This window comes from Anomaloglossus baeobatrachus, chromosome 3 (assembly GCF_048569485.1).
Source record: "Anomaloglossus baeobatrachus isolate aAnoBae1 chromosome 3, aAnoBae1.hap1, whole genome shotgun sequence".
Classification (NCBI taxonomy): domain Eukaryota; kingdom Metazoa; phylum Chordata; class Amphibia; order Anura; family Aromobatidae; genus Anomaloglossus; species Anomaloglossus baeobatrachus.
This window is the reverse complement of record NC_134355.1, coordinates 557,519,938-557,534,445: the sequence shown is the minus strand read 5'-3', so window position 1 is coordinate 557,534,445 and position 14,508 is coordinate 557,519,938. Positions and strand designations below refer to the sequence as shown.

General features: G+C 47.8%; 1 protein-coding gene across 7 annotated transcripts in view; it reads left to right on the top strand.

Annotated features, from left to right (window-relative positions):
- The window catches only part of SAP130 (Sin3A associated protein 130), a 123,190-nt gene extending 109,384 nt beyond the window's left edge, over positions 1 to 13,806 (top strand). For 5 of the 7 annotated variants that reach the window (XM_075340835.1, XM_075340834.1, XM_075340833.1 and 2 more), the window contains exons 12-21: positions 1,550 to 1,671; positions 2,003 to 2,326; positions 2,538 to 2,715; positions 2,819 to 2,923; positions 3,987 to 4,297; positions 4,889 to 5,137; positions 5,326 to 5,451; positions 5,718 to 5,821; positions 5,919 to 6,032; positions 13,059 to 13,806. In XM_075340835.1, coding sequence (XP_075196950.1) covers positions 1,550 to 1,671; positions 2,003 to 2,326; positions 2,538 to 2,715; positions 2,819 to 2,923; positions 3,987 to 4,297; positions 4,889 to 5,137; positions 5,326 to 5,451; positions 5,718 to 5,821; positions 5,919 to 6,032; positions 13,059 to 13,217 — 1,792 coding nt within the window. In that variant the 3' untranslated portion in view covers positions 13,218 to 13,806. The remainder of the gene's footprint in view (positions 1 to 1,549; positions 1,672 to 2,002; positions 2,327 to 2,537; positions 2,716 to 2,818; positions 2,924 to 3,986; positions 4,298 to 4,888; positions 5,138 to 5,325; positions 5,452 to 5,717; positions 5,822 to 5,918; positions 6,033 to 13,058) is intronic. The other 2 variants (XM_075340836.1, XM_075340830.1) reach the window with 1 other exon arrangement.
- The last annotated feature ends 702 nt before the right edge of the window (positions 13,807 to 14,508 follow it).

Genomic DNA, 14,508 nt, shown 5'->3' with positions numbered 1-14,508 from the left:
AAGCCTACCGTTCTTCTGGGCTTCCGCTTCCTTCAGGGCTGAAAGCCCATTCTACCAGAGCCGTGGGTGCGTCCTGGGCATTGCGGCACAGGGCTACGGCTCAGCAGGTGTGTCAGGCAGCGACGTGGTCTAGTCTGCACACTTTCACGAAGCACTATCAAGCGCATACCTATGCTTCGGCAGATGCCAGTCTAGGTAGGCGAGTCCTTCAGGCGGCGGTTGCCCACCTGTAAGAGGAGGGCCGTTCGGCTCTTTTTATTGAGGTATTCTTTTACCCACCCAGGGACTGCTTTTGGACGTCCCAATTGTCTGGGTCTCCCAATGGAGCGACAAAGAAGAAGGGAATTTTGTTTACTTACCGTAAATTCCTTTTCTTCTAGCTCCTATTGGGAGACCCAGCACCCGCCCCTGTTCCCTTCGGGCTGGTTGTTCTTTTGTGTACACATGTTGTTCATGTTGAATTGTTCTTTTGGTTCATGGTTCAGTTCTCCGAACATCCTTCGGATTGAATTTACCCTAGACCAATTTATAAGTTTTCTCCTTCCTGCTTTTGCACCAAAACTGAGGAGCCCGTGATCCACGGGAGGGTGTATAGGCAGAGGGGAGGGGTTACACTTTTTAAAGTGTAATACTTTGTGTGGCCTCCGGAGGCAGAAGCTATACACCCCAATTGTCTGGGTCTCCCAATAGGAGCTAGAAGAAAAGGAATTTACGGTAAGTAAACAAAATTCCCTTCTTTTTTTTTTTTTTGTAGAAACTTCCTTTTTACAGTTGATATTTTGTCTTAGTACTAGAGTTGAGCAAAAGGATTTGCAGGACTCTGGTCCAGCAGACTCATCAGTAGTCAGTCGCTGCCGAACCAGAGACCTATTCCTTCTGCTGGCATCTGGAGCACTACTTGTGATTAATAGGCCTGGCCCAGCAATGTCAATGCACTGGCAGGTAGGAGGTGATTCTTACGTCTCTGGTCCTGTGACCAAGAACAACAGATGTAGCAGCTAGACCAGGTACCTGATGATCCATTTACTCAATACCTACTGTCATTAATTCTTCTGCCTAAATGTCCTGTAACATTCAATATTTCAGGCTGCTTAGAAGAATATGTGCGCACATTGCACTTTTGTTTCTCCAGTAAAAAACGCACCTCTAACTGAAAAAACGCATCAAAAACTGAATGCGTTTTTGCCGCGTTTTCTGTGCGTTTGTGCCATGTTTTTGTCCCTGCGTTTTTTAACCTTTTCAATGGCAAAACGCAGAAAAGTGACATGCTTCTTAGTTTTTTGGGGGTTTTTTTGCCACCACAACTGCAGGCAAAAAAGAAGCAATGTGTGCACAGCCTTTTATATTTCTCATAGACTTTGCTGGGGAGGGTCATACATGCAGTTTAGGACCGCAAACTGCACCCAAAACTCCACCAAAAAAAGCGGCGTGCGCACAAGGCCTAACTTGGACTTTTAGTTCCTATCTTAGTCTTGGGGAGGGGAATGTTATCAAGTAGCCATTGATATATTCATATATCTTAAAATCCTTCTTTGTTTTCATTTCACAGGCCGCCTGTACCCGTGCAGTTACAATATTTTCTACCCACTTATCCCCAGTCTGCCTATCCGTTGGCTGCTCACACTTACACACCTATAACCAGTTCTGTATCTACCATTCGCCAATATCCAGGTTAGTATGGGGAAAACATCTGGTCCTTCAGCAGGACTTTCAGATGGGATACAGATCTGTCATTCAGCATGAATGGTGGCTCAACTTACCTCCTCCTGCAATGATCAAAATATTCATCAACTAATAGCCAGTTATAAAAATCGCTAATCAACTAGTAATTAACATCTGACCAAATGTCTCCAGTACTAAAGGGCTGTAGTCTGTATTAAGTGTACATTCTATAGTTACATGTTCTGATTTCATTGCAGCCAGTGTATGCAATTTATAAATTAACCATAATGATGTGTAACTGCACAAGTTGTGTGTACAATAATCTTTGCATTTACTTTAGTTTCAGCCCAAGCTCCAAATTCTGCCCTCACAGCCCAGTCAGTGGCTTCCACGGTGCATTTGAACCCGATGCAGCTGATAAATGTAGACACATCTCACACACGTCATATACAAGGAATTCAGCCCGCACCAGTCAGCGCACAAGGGATGCAGCCTTCACCTTTCAGTACCCAAGGAATTCAAGCCACTCCGATTGGTGCCCAAGGATTACAACCACCTCCAATCAGCAGCCAAGGAATTCATCCTGCGGGGGCCATCACCACTCAGGCTCTCCAGACCCCTTCAGTTAACTCTCAGCAAGCATCAAATGATGCAAAACCTTCTGGTATTGTCTTTTCTAATTATTTATTTTGATTATTGTTTTACTGGTTTCAAATGAAACGTGTTTTTAGTGTAACTGTAAGGTCCACATGTCTGTTGTACATGGGTTGTGTGGCCTCTGCTATATAGATAGATGGATATATAATATATTTGAAGAGAAGGACTATATTGTTTTCCACAGATTGTGCTCCCCCCCCCCCCTTTTGTCTTTGTAGTTGTTCTTGCGGAAGGGGCCACAATAGTTGCCAATCCCCTAAATAGTGCTTTCACCACCACACCAGCAAGTGCTGCAGTCATGCAGGGTCACAGTCAAAGTCCAGGTATTGGTAGTGCCCCTGCCCAGGGCTCCTCACCACGGCCTAGCATCTTACGCAAGAAGCCTGCTACTGAGGGGTAAGTTAATATGTTTATGACATCCTTGCCTGCATTTGGTCATACTATAATGCAGCTGTTGCCATGTATGTACTTTTTTTCTTTTTTTTTCTCCCACTAACAGGTTGTCTGTTCGTAAGAGTCTTATTCCTCCTCATCCAGGAGATGCAGTAAGCCCTCGGCATGACAGCACTCTGCGAAGCAGCTCTGCTTCCCCTCGACCTGCCGGGTAATTTCATGTTTCAATTTATTTTTTTTTCTTGAATATTCTTTATATACACAAAAATGAGCTCTCCTAATAAAAGCAGAAAACTTTCAATAATGCCACCCACTGCTATGTAAGCCAGTGACCAACTCTTACCAGCTGGAACTCCACAAGGAGAATTGATACCAAAAGCCTTATAAAAAAGAAAATCCCCTTCAACAACACTAGACTTCAGTCTATGCACCCTGTCGTCTGGATCTCACGTCGTAACTTGTCACCTCACCTATCTTTGGCTCTTCTGATGGCCTGTTTGTGTACTGTTTATAGGCTTGGGGAATAGATGGTGCACTGCTATCATTATTAACAATGTGTCTATGCTGTGTGGAAAGAATATGTTCAGTCGTGTGACAGATTTTCTTTAAAGCACCACGCCAGCGTTTTTTTTTTCTTTTTTCATTATTACCTCACTGGAGTGGTATAAATCTAAGTCCCTTGCACCAAGTCTTACACTCACTTTCCGGCGTCTTCATCTGTTTTAAGCGTCTCTCCGGTCGGTCTCGGGCACTTTGTGACCTGCCAGCAGCTCCAGTATTTTTTGGAGGATGCTGGAGGTCACAGATCAGTACAAGCCTGAGAGCCTTGTTCTGGTTCTCATAGACTTGTATTGAGCAGTTGTGTTTTGAGTTCCGACAAGTCAGAAGTTACAGTTACAAGATGACACCTCATGGCAGGAGAGGCGCCAAAAAACTGAAACCGCCGGAGGGTGGGTATGACACAAGGTTCAGGGGACTTAGATTTAAAGCACCACTCCAGCTCTGGAGAGAAAAAAAAAACCTGGAGTGGTGCTTTAAATGGTTTGACAGCTTTGGTTTTACCTTTCCACATGCTCAGGTAAGACACTGAGCCTCTGATTTGGACCCACATGTTATAAAGAACAGCAAGCTGTTGTAGAGGAAAGCTCCATCACCCTTGTATCGGTCATCAATATTATATGCCTTGTCCTTATTCGTTAGGTTTTCTACATCACTGATTTTATATATACATACATAGTATAAGATTTAATTTTTTTTTATTTTTTACCATGTAGTGGGAAACCTAAAGCTGAACTTCACATCTCTGTGACTCCAGGAGTGACTGGGGATCCAGGCACAGGTGGTGAGCAGCCGAGTGCAGCTGCTTCCCTCCCTTCCTCTCATCATCCCGCAGCTGCTGTACCCAGCCCTCCATCTCAGCCTGTGCCTGGACCGCTCCCCAGCAACATTCACGTTCCCCCAGCCGCTGTCCCTACCTTATCAGCACCTCCACCTCTTTTGAGTAGTGCCCCTTCTGGAGCCTCTGTCCCTGAAGCCAAAGTGAAGGAAGAAGCTGAACCAATGGACATAGCAAGGCCTGTTTCAGGTTTGCAGTTTTCTTTTAACTACCTTCCCTAATACATAATTGGAACTGATGTGTACAATTAAGAAATGTCCAGAAGACTTACCGTTATTTATTTATTTCAATGCAAACATGTCAGTGTTTGATCCGATTGCTTTGATAAATCTGTCTCAATAGAAACCTCTCTGGTTAAAGCACCACTCTAGCGTTTTGTTTTTTTTTCCTCACCGCTGGAGTGGGGCTTTCAATGTAAGAAACCTGCCCGTCTTCTACTCAGTCTCCGGTGTCTTCACCTTTTTATGGTGCTATCTTGTGACCACAACTTCTGACTGGCCAGAAGTCATAAGTTGCGTTACAAGCTCTCAGTAGAAGTCTGAGAGCCAGAACAAGGCTCTTATATCTTTTGCATTGAGTTGTGACCTTGCGATGCTCCATGAATCACTGGAGCTGCCGGCAAGTCGAAAACCGGAGAAGGCCATCCGGACAAACTCCATTATGTCCACATATTAGACGGTACAATGTAACAAGATCCTGTTAATGTGAGATTTTGTTTTGCAATTTATTTAGTATCCTGAGCTGGGTGTAACACACGTTGAACATTTTATTTTCTGCCAGCAGTGCCGCCTCTTTCTTCAGGATCAATCTCTTCCCCACTAGCTTTGTTGGCCAATAACATCTCTGTTTCTGCGGGTGAATTGCCACCGGGAGCTTCGCCGCGCAAAAAGCCTCGCAAACAGCAGCACGTTATATCCACAGAGGAAGGTGATATGATGGAGACAAATAGTACAGATGAGGAGAAGTGTCACATGAAACCTCTAACATCTCGCCCAGAGAAACGCAAGTCCCCACCTAAGGAGTACATAGGTATTGCCTGTCACTTTTGTCATACACATGTCCCGTGTGGTCGTGTACGGAAGACTAATTGTTCAGAAAACAACAGCATTCTGTGTGCAAAAACACGTAGAAATTATTATGAACAGGATTTGTTACAATGATGATGAAATTGAGGTGCAGATCCAATCTGAGCCACTGGTTTCTTTTCTTGTTTTCAGATGAAGAAGGTGTACGTTATGTCCCAGTTAAACCTCGCCCCCCTATTACACTTCTGCGCCATTACCGCAATCCGTGGAAAGCTGCTTATCATCATTTCCAGCGGTACAGTGATGTAAGGGTTAAAGGCAAGTAATTGGAAAGAGTAGAATAAGTGTACCTTTATTTTATTTGGCTTAAGTGGGAAATTCCTCTTTGATTTGTAGTGTGCACAAACATCTGTGGTTACAGTAATGTAGAGAACTTGTGGTTATTCTATAAATTCTTCTCATCTTGAGGTCCAAACTCAAAATAACTAGTTTTCTTTGTTAGCATGTCAGGCAAGTTTCCGCTTGCCATTTTAGGAGCAGAGAAATTGTTCATCGGCTGATGTTAATGTGACACTTGTTTGCAGAAGAGAAGAAGTTGACGTTACAGGAGATTGCCAACCAGAAAGGGATTGCTTGCCGCGTGCAAGGCTGGAAGACTCATCTCTGTGCTGCCCAACTTCTCCAATTGGTAAGTCTTGTAGTTTGGAAAGACTAGTAATATTCTTTTACCTTCTTTTACTTTTTCGATTGGAAAACGTACATTAATCCAGACATTTCCCTTTCAGACTAAACTAGAGCAGGATGTGTTTGATCGCCTAACTGTGCTACAAGAAGGTCTGATCCCTAAAAAGAAAACGGCCACAGATGATGATTTACACAGAATCAATGAACTTATACAGGTACAGTGTTCTTTCATGTATACCTTTATTTCTAAGGTAGAAGTGCAATGTTTTATTCTAGTGTTCTCATTTTTCTAATTCCTGGCTTTTAAAACATAGGTGTGGGTTATTTTGGGGAATTAAAGCACCACTCCAGCAGGCGTTTTTCTTTTTTTTTTTTTTTTTTTTTTACTGCTGGATTGGCGCTTTAATGTAAGTCTCATACTCCCGATATTATACTCACCTGCTGCCTTCCTTATCCGGCGCCGGTCCTGTGGCACCATCTTGTTACAAGATCTTAATGCAACTGTAAAATCCAGAATGAGGCTCTGAGTTGTATTGAAGAGTGACCTGTGGAGCAGCTGGCAGGTCTCAAATCGCCAGCAACAGACAGCAGTGGCGATGATTGATTAAATAATTAATTAGCATTTTATTCCATGAAATAAGTATTTGATCATCTACCAACCAGCAAGAATTCTGACTCTCACAGACCTGTTATTTCTTTATCGTTCCTTTGGGAGACCCAGACCATGGGTGTTTAGCTTCTGCCTCCGGAGGACACACAAAGTACTACACTTAAAAGTGTAGCTCCTCCCTCTGAGCTTATACACCCCCTGGTAGCCAGTCCTAGCCAGTTTATTGCTTTGTGTCAGGAGGCATACATCCACACATGCATTCTCATCTGATTTGTTTGACTTTTGGAAAGAGTTTGAAGAAAAGCGGGTCCATGTCTGGACTCCCGGCATGTCCCTTCTCACCCCACTGTGTCGGCGGTGTTGTTAAGGGTGATTTACAAGGCTGCAGCCTTACATGCCGCGCTCCTTCACCATCCCTTCTGGGCTCTGGCTTGAAGTGGGAGCCAGCACGGTCTCCATGCCTGGCAGGAGTCCGGTCTCCATCCACAGCCCCTTGAGGATTCTGTTGGACCGGAGCACTCATCCCCAGGGACATGGCCCTGCGTCTCAGCAGCTAAGTACCTGAGACGTTTATGTTGGGGGTCCCGGTTCTTTATTGTAAGGGGAGAGTATGCTGTATGTGATTGTTTTAACTTTTCCGGCGGGTTCTCTAGCTTTTGCCTGAGAACCGCGCCGATGGTGCCTGCTTGTCTGCCTCGCCGCTTAAATTTAGGCCCTGGCTTCGCCGGAGGCCTAGTTTCATTTTCCTGCCCTCGCATGTCACTCATGCAGAGGAACAGGTTCGGCTCCTCCCGGCGGCCGTTCTACACAGGGGAGGGACACTCCCCACTGCTGGGGCGTCCCTCCTTCCCTGCAGGTCTCTATAGCCCTCCAGTTCCCGCTCTTTTATAGGAACGCCCTCTTCTCAGGCAGAGTTCACTCTGCTCTGGGACATCCTGCATTCTGCATCTCTGCTGAGGTGCTGCGACTGGGGGACCGGGCTTCGGGATCTGGAGGGCACACAACACCGCGCTCAGCGGTCTGGTAAGCCACAGCCGGTCTCCGGTTGTGGACCTCTGTATATTCTCCCTGGGGTTCATTCTCTGCAAAGCCCCCACTCCAGCAGCATGTCTCATACAAGGAGCAAGGCTCCAAAGCTTGATTCTGCATGCACTGCATGTAAGCTCCTGCTGCCTGAGCCGAGCACCTATCCACATTGTGAAGTCTGCTCTAACTTGGCGGTGCCACAGCCTGGAGTCTCACCCCCAGTGGTCTCTCAGGCTGCTGCTGCACCTGTGATTGAACCCCCGGCCTGGGTAGAGTCCTTTTCTAGGTCCATATCCCAGTCATTTGCTGAGTCCATGGGGCTTTTGTCCAGGACTTTGATGAATATGCATCAGCCCCCCTCACAGGGTGCCTCTAATACTCTTGACAGAGGACTCCTATCCTCTGACCTCCGTCCATCGGAGCTCACGGAGGATTCATCATCTGATCCCAGACCCCGTCCTTCTAAGAGAAGGCGCAGGGTTTCCTCCCCCTCCCCATCCCACGGCTCTGTCTCAAGAGCTGACTCTCAAGATGAGGAGGATGCCCTCACTGGGGGCTCGGAGGCTATGTATCCCATCGATTTCTCTGAGGGTGACTCAGATCTTAGTGATTTGATTGCTTCTATTAATTCTGTGCTGGATCTCAATCCGCCAGTGTCAGAGGAGCAACTCTCTTTGGCAGAAAAACATCAGTTTACCTCGCCTAAGAGAGTAGAGTGTGTTCTTTAACCACTCCAGTTTTCAGACCGCTGTGACCAAACCCAGGGCCTGCCCTGACAAACGCTTTCCAAAGCGTGGTTCTGATGACCGGTTTCCATTTCCACCTGAGGTGGTCAAGGAGTGGTCTCACTCCCCAAAGGTAGACCCTCCGGTGTCTAGGCTATCAGCCCGGACCGTTGTGTCGGTGGCTGACGGCACCTCACTTAAGGATTCCCCTGACCGTCAGATTGACCTTCTGGCCAAATCTGTGTATGAAGCTGCGGGGGCCGCGTTTTCCCCGACTTTTGCAGCAGTGTGGGCTCTCAAAGCCATCTCTGCTTCTCTAGAGGAGATGCATTCCCTCACCAAGGAATCTATGCCTGAGATGGTTACCTTAACTGCTCAGGCTTCAGCTTTTTCATCCTATGCCATGTCTGCCATGCTAGAGGCTGCTCACCGCACTGCGGTGGCTTCAGCTAATTCTCTTGTTATCCGCAGGATTTTGTGGCTTCGAGAGTGGAAGGCAGATGCTTCTTCCAAGAAGTTTCTTGCTGGGCTCCCTTTTGCTGGTTCACGGCTGTTTGGTGAACAGCTGGATGAAATCATTAAAGAAGCTACTGGCGGGAAGAGTACTTCCATGCCACAAACCAAGACCAGGAAACCCGCCCAGGGTAGGAATCAATCGAGGTTTCGTTCCTTTCGTTCCTCCAACTGGTCATCCTCTAAGCCTTCCGCCTCGTCCGCTAACTCAGCCAAGGATCAGAAATCCAACTGGCACCCAAAAGCGCGTCCGCAGAAGACCGCAGGAGGTTCTGCCACTAAGGCAGCTTCCTCATGACTCTCGGCCCGCTCCAGCCACGTCCTTAGTCGGTGGCAGGCTCTCCCACTTTGGCGACGCTTGGTTAAAGCAAGTCTCCGATCAGTGGGTGAGAGACCTCATATCTCACGGCTACGGGATAGAATTCTCTTCCAGCCCTCCAAACAGATTTTTTTCTCTCAACTCCCCCCTGCTCCAATGCCGCCGCCTTCTCGCAGGCCGTGGCGTCCTTGCAGGCAAACGGAGTGATTGTCCCAGTTCCCGCTCAGGAACGGTTCAGAGGTTTTTACTCAAATCTCTTCCTAGTTCCAAAAAAGGACGGTACCTGACGGTATCCTGGATCTCAAGCTTCTCAACAAGCATGTCCGGGTGCGTCATTTTCGCATGGAGTCTCTGCGATCAGTCATTGCCTCTATGACGCAAGGGGAGTTCCTGGCGTCCATCGACATCAGAGATGCCTATCTACATGTGCCAATCGCATTGTCACATCAGTGTTGGTTACGTTTTGCGATAGAGGATCATTTCCAATTCGTGGCTCTCCCCTTCGGGTTAGCCACAGCCCCTCGGGTATTCACCAAGGTCATGGCGGCAGTGATTGCGGTCCTGCACCTCCAGGGGTTAGCAGTGCTTCCTTATCTGGACGACCTTCTGGTCAAGGGTCCATCCAGCGCAGACTGTCAGCGGAGTGTTTCACTCACTCTCGCCACCCTAGCCCAATTCGGGTGGATTGTCAATCTTCCCAAATCCACTCTGACTCCGACCCAGAGTCTCACGTACCTAGGGATGCAGTTCGAGACTTTGCCGGCACTTGTGAAGTTGCCCTTAATCAAACAGCAGTCTCTCCGGCTAGTGGTGCGCTCTCTCCTGAGGCCCCGCCGTTATACCCTCAGGCGTCTGATGCAGGTGCTGGGTCAAATGGTGGCCTCCATGGAGGCGGTTCCCTTTGCCCAGTTCCATCTGCGTCCTCTGCAGCTGGACATTCTCCGCTGTTGGGACAAGCGGCCTTCCTCCTTACAGAGGTTAGTGGCTCTGTCGCTACGGACCAGGAGCTCTCTTCAGTGGTGGCTTCGACCCCTCTCCCTGTCCCAAGGGCGCTCCTTCCTGACTCCGTCCTGGGTGATTCTCACCACGGATGCCAGCCTATCCGGCTGGGGAGCGGTACATCTCCACCACAGAGCACAGGGCACTTGGACTCCGTCCGAGTCAGCCCTTTCAATCAATGTGCTGGAAACCAGAGCTGTGCTTCTAGCTCTCCCAGCCTTTCACCACCTGTTGGCGGGCAGGCACATTCGAGTCCAGTCAGACAACGCGACAGCGGTTGCCTACATCAATCACCAAGGCGGGACACGCAGCCGCCTGGCAATGTTGGAGGTCCAACGCATTCTTCAATGGGCGGAGGACTCCAAGTCCACCATATCCGCAGTCCACATCCCTGGCGTAGAAAACTGGGAGGCAGATTATCTCAGCCGTCAATCCGTGGACGGTGGCGAGTGGTCCCTGCACCCGGCAGTGTTTCAGTCAATCTGCCGCAAGTGGGGCACTCCGGACGTGGACCTAATGGCATCCCGTCACAACAACAAGGTTCCGGTTTACGTGGCTCGCTCCCACGATCCTCAGGCCTTCGCCGCGGACGCTCTGGTTCAAGACTGGTCCCAGTTTCGTCTGTCCTACGTGTTTCCCCCTCTAGCGCTCTAGCCCAGAGTCCTGCGCAAGATCAGAATGGAGGGCCGTCGAGTCATCCTCATTGCACCGGACTGGCCCAGGCGAGCTTGGTATCCGGACCTGCTCCAACTGTCCGTGGAGATGCCGTGGCATCTTCCGGACCGTCCAGACCTGCTCTTGCAAGGTCCGTTTTTCCGCCGGAATTCTGCGGCACTCAAATTGACGGCGTGGCTCTTGAGTCCTGGATTTTGACGGCTTCTGGTATTCCTCCTGAAGTCATCTCCACTATGACTCGGGTCCGTAAGTCTTCCTCCGTCAAGATCTATCACAGGACTTGGAAAATTTTCCTGTCCTGGTGTCGCTCTTCCGGCCATTCTCCTTGGCCATTCTCGTTGCCGACCCTTCTGTCTTTTTTACAGTCCGGTCTGCAGCTAGGACTGTCCCTCAACTCTCTCAAGGGACAAGTCTCAGCTCTATCAGTGCTGTTCCAGCGGCGTCTCCCCCGGCTGGCTCAGGTCCGCACCTTCATGCAAGGTGCGTCTCACATCATTCCGCCTTATCGGCGGCCCTTGGATCCCTGGGACCTTAACTTGGTCCTCACGGTATTGCAGAAACCCCCTTTCGAGCCCCTTAGGGAGGTTTCTTTGTGTCGTCTTTCTCAAAAGGTGGCCTTTCTAGTTGCCATAACTTCTCTCAGGAGAGTCTCTGATTTGGCTGCGCTCTCCTCGGAGTCACCTTTTTTGGTTTTTCACCAAGACAAGGTAGTTCTCCGTCCGACCCCGGACTTTCTTCCTAAGGTGGTCTCTCCCTTCGACCTTAACCAGGATATTTCCTTGCCTTCCTTCTGTCCGGCCCCTGTTCATCGCTTTGAGAAAGCGCTGCATACTCTAGATCTGGTGCGTGCTCTCCGGATCTATATGTCTCGCACCGCTGTGCTTAGGCGGTGCACCTCTCTTTTTGTGCTAACCACAGGGCGGCGCAAGGGTCTCTCTGCTTCTAAGCCGACCTTGGCCCGTTGGATTAGATCGACCATTTTGGACACTTACCAGAGTACTCAGGTGCCTCCCCCGCCGGGGATCAAAGCACACTCGACCAGAGCTGTCGGTGCCTCTTGGGCTTTTAGGCACCAGGCTACGGCTCAACAAGTCTGTCAGGCTGCAACTTGGACTAGCCTGCATACCTTTTCGAAGCACTACCAAGTGCATGCTCATGCTTCGGCAGATGCGAGCTTGGGCAGACGCATCCTTCAGGCGCTGTCGCCCACTTGTGAAGTTAGGCTCCGCCTACTTCTTAGTTTTTTCTGTTTATTCCCACCCAGGGACAGCTTTGGAACGTCCCATGGTCTGGGTCTCCCAAAGGAACGATAAAGAAAAAAAGAGAATTTTGTTACTTACCGTAAATTCTTTTTCTTATAGTTCCGTATTGGGAGACCCAGACCATGGGTGTATAGCTTCTGCCTCCGGAGGACACACAAAGTACTACACTTAAAAGTGTAGCTCCTCCCTCTGAGCTTATACACCCCCTGGTAGCCAGTCCTAGCCAGTTTAGTGCAAAAGCTGAAGGAGAATAGCCACCCACAAGTAGAACCGAGTAAGAACCGGAACAACCGGAGACTCTGTCCACGACAACAGCCGGTGATAACACACGGAACAAGAAAATTGCCAACAGGCAACAGGGAGGGTGCTGGGTCTCCCAATACGGAACTATAAGAAAAAGAATTTACGGTAAGTAACAAAATTCTCTTTTTTTCTTTAAGAAGCTCCTACTCTGCACTCATTACTTGTATTACGGCTATGTGCCCATGGCACTATGTACTCATGGATATATCCGCAGGTTTCCCGCAGCAGCTCCCTGGAATCCGCAGCTATACATAGCCGCGGGATTCCAGTGAAATAGCTGCAGTAAATCTGCGGACATTCGTGCGATTTATCTGCGGAAGTCTCGGCCTCTATCTCCATAGTGGAGGGCCGGGATTTCCGCAGGTAAATTTGCAGGAATAATTGACATGCTGTTATGTGAGGCTGTGGGACATCCGCAGCCGCACATACCGCAGCATGGACACTGCACTCCCCATGTCCCATAGGTTAACATGGGGAGTGTCTGTACTTGCTAAAACCTGCGTATTTATCTGGAAAATCCAGATAAATCTGCAGGTTTTCCGCGGTTAGAGTCCCGTGGGCACATAGCCTAATTGCTCCTGTTTGAACTCGTGTGAACTACAGACGTGTGATCATAACGTAACTTGCAGGATGTTACCTTTACACTTTCCAGCATCTTTATATCATATTTGTTTCTGTTCTTGCTGTTCATACATGTATGTTTTGTATTTGCCGAATTACATTTTTAACTTTCAGTATTTGACAGCTGTCATAACTCATACAATAATAAGGACCGCAATAACATTTCCTCATTGTTAATTGTTCTGCAGGGTAACATGCAGCGCTGTAAACTAGTGATGGATCAGATAACAGAATCCCGGGACTGCATGCTTAAAGTGCTCGATCACAAGGACCGTGTCCTAAAATTACTGAACAAGAGTGGCACATCCCGCAGGCTTTCCAAAGTAAAACACAAAGACAAAGCGTGATCCGAAGACTGACCACTTCCAGTTTACCCAAGACCATTGCGTACCTGCAGCTGTTCATGTAGGATTACTCTGACAGCAGACCATTCACCTAAAATTTGTATATAATTTTTTTTCCACGAAATGAACAAGGAATAAACAGTTGGGTTCCATTTCTGTACTCTTGGCCTGCTTCATGACTGATGGCTTTGATCTTTTTTTTTTGGGACTTAAAAATACTTTCACTTCCAATGAGGAAGCTTTTCTTTTATTACCTGGTGCTGTGTATGGGAACTGATATTTTTTTTTTTTTTGTGTGTGTGTATGACACATGCTCGTGTATAGTGTTTTTTTTTCCCCTTATGCGCGCACACTTTAAAAGTGATATTCATTTGTGCTCCATGTTTTGAAGAGATTTCTTTTTCAGGCACCACACATTCAATCGCAGAATGTTATTGTATTGCTGTTATTGTAGTGACCTAATTATATTCGTGTCGGTGTTTAAAGAAACAAAAAAATAAGAAAAGAAAAACAAGTATGTACAGACCCACTACATTTCATTTTTATGTAGCTGCTTAATGCTTTTCTCTCTAGTATTTCTATAAATATATGCTGGACAAAACGATTATGTATTCATTGTTGATGCCTTTCAGTAGTTTGCTTCATTGCAGACACTAAAGCAATTTTACTGTGTAAGCAAATTTAGTGGTAGTAGGTGTATATAATATAAGCGCTTTCAGGGAAAGTGATGGACATGGTTAGTACTGTTTCACAAAACCCATTTGCAGAACATAAATGGTCGACCATCTGCTGTGAGATTAGTAGATTTTATAATTTGTGTACTGCTAACCACTTCTACTTTTATTTTAAAACCATCTCATGATTTTTCGGACGCCTCATTGGGGGACACAGGACCATGGGTGTTATGCTGCCTATCCATAGGAGGACACTAAGTAGATGCAAAAGCATAGCTCCTCCTCTGCAGTATACACCCCCTGGCCGGGCCAGGCAACCTCAGTTTTAGCCTATTGTCTGTAGGAAGCACATCTTTCAAGGTTTTGTTATTTTTTGAGGGCGACTGTTTCCTTTTGGGACCGATCTCCCAATACCATCAACGGGCGGGAACGTGGATTGTTGCCTCCACGTACCCCCTCCTGCGGCGCTGGATCCTGGGCTGCCTTTTACTGGACGACGGGTCCCACAGACACCGATTTTCCAGAGCCCAGGGCAGAGGCACAATTCCTCAGCCCCTCTTTGCAGGCTCTGAGTTGAACATGGCACCTGTGTGGCCGGACACAGCAAGCTGACTCTGCTA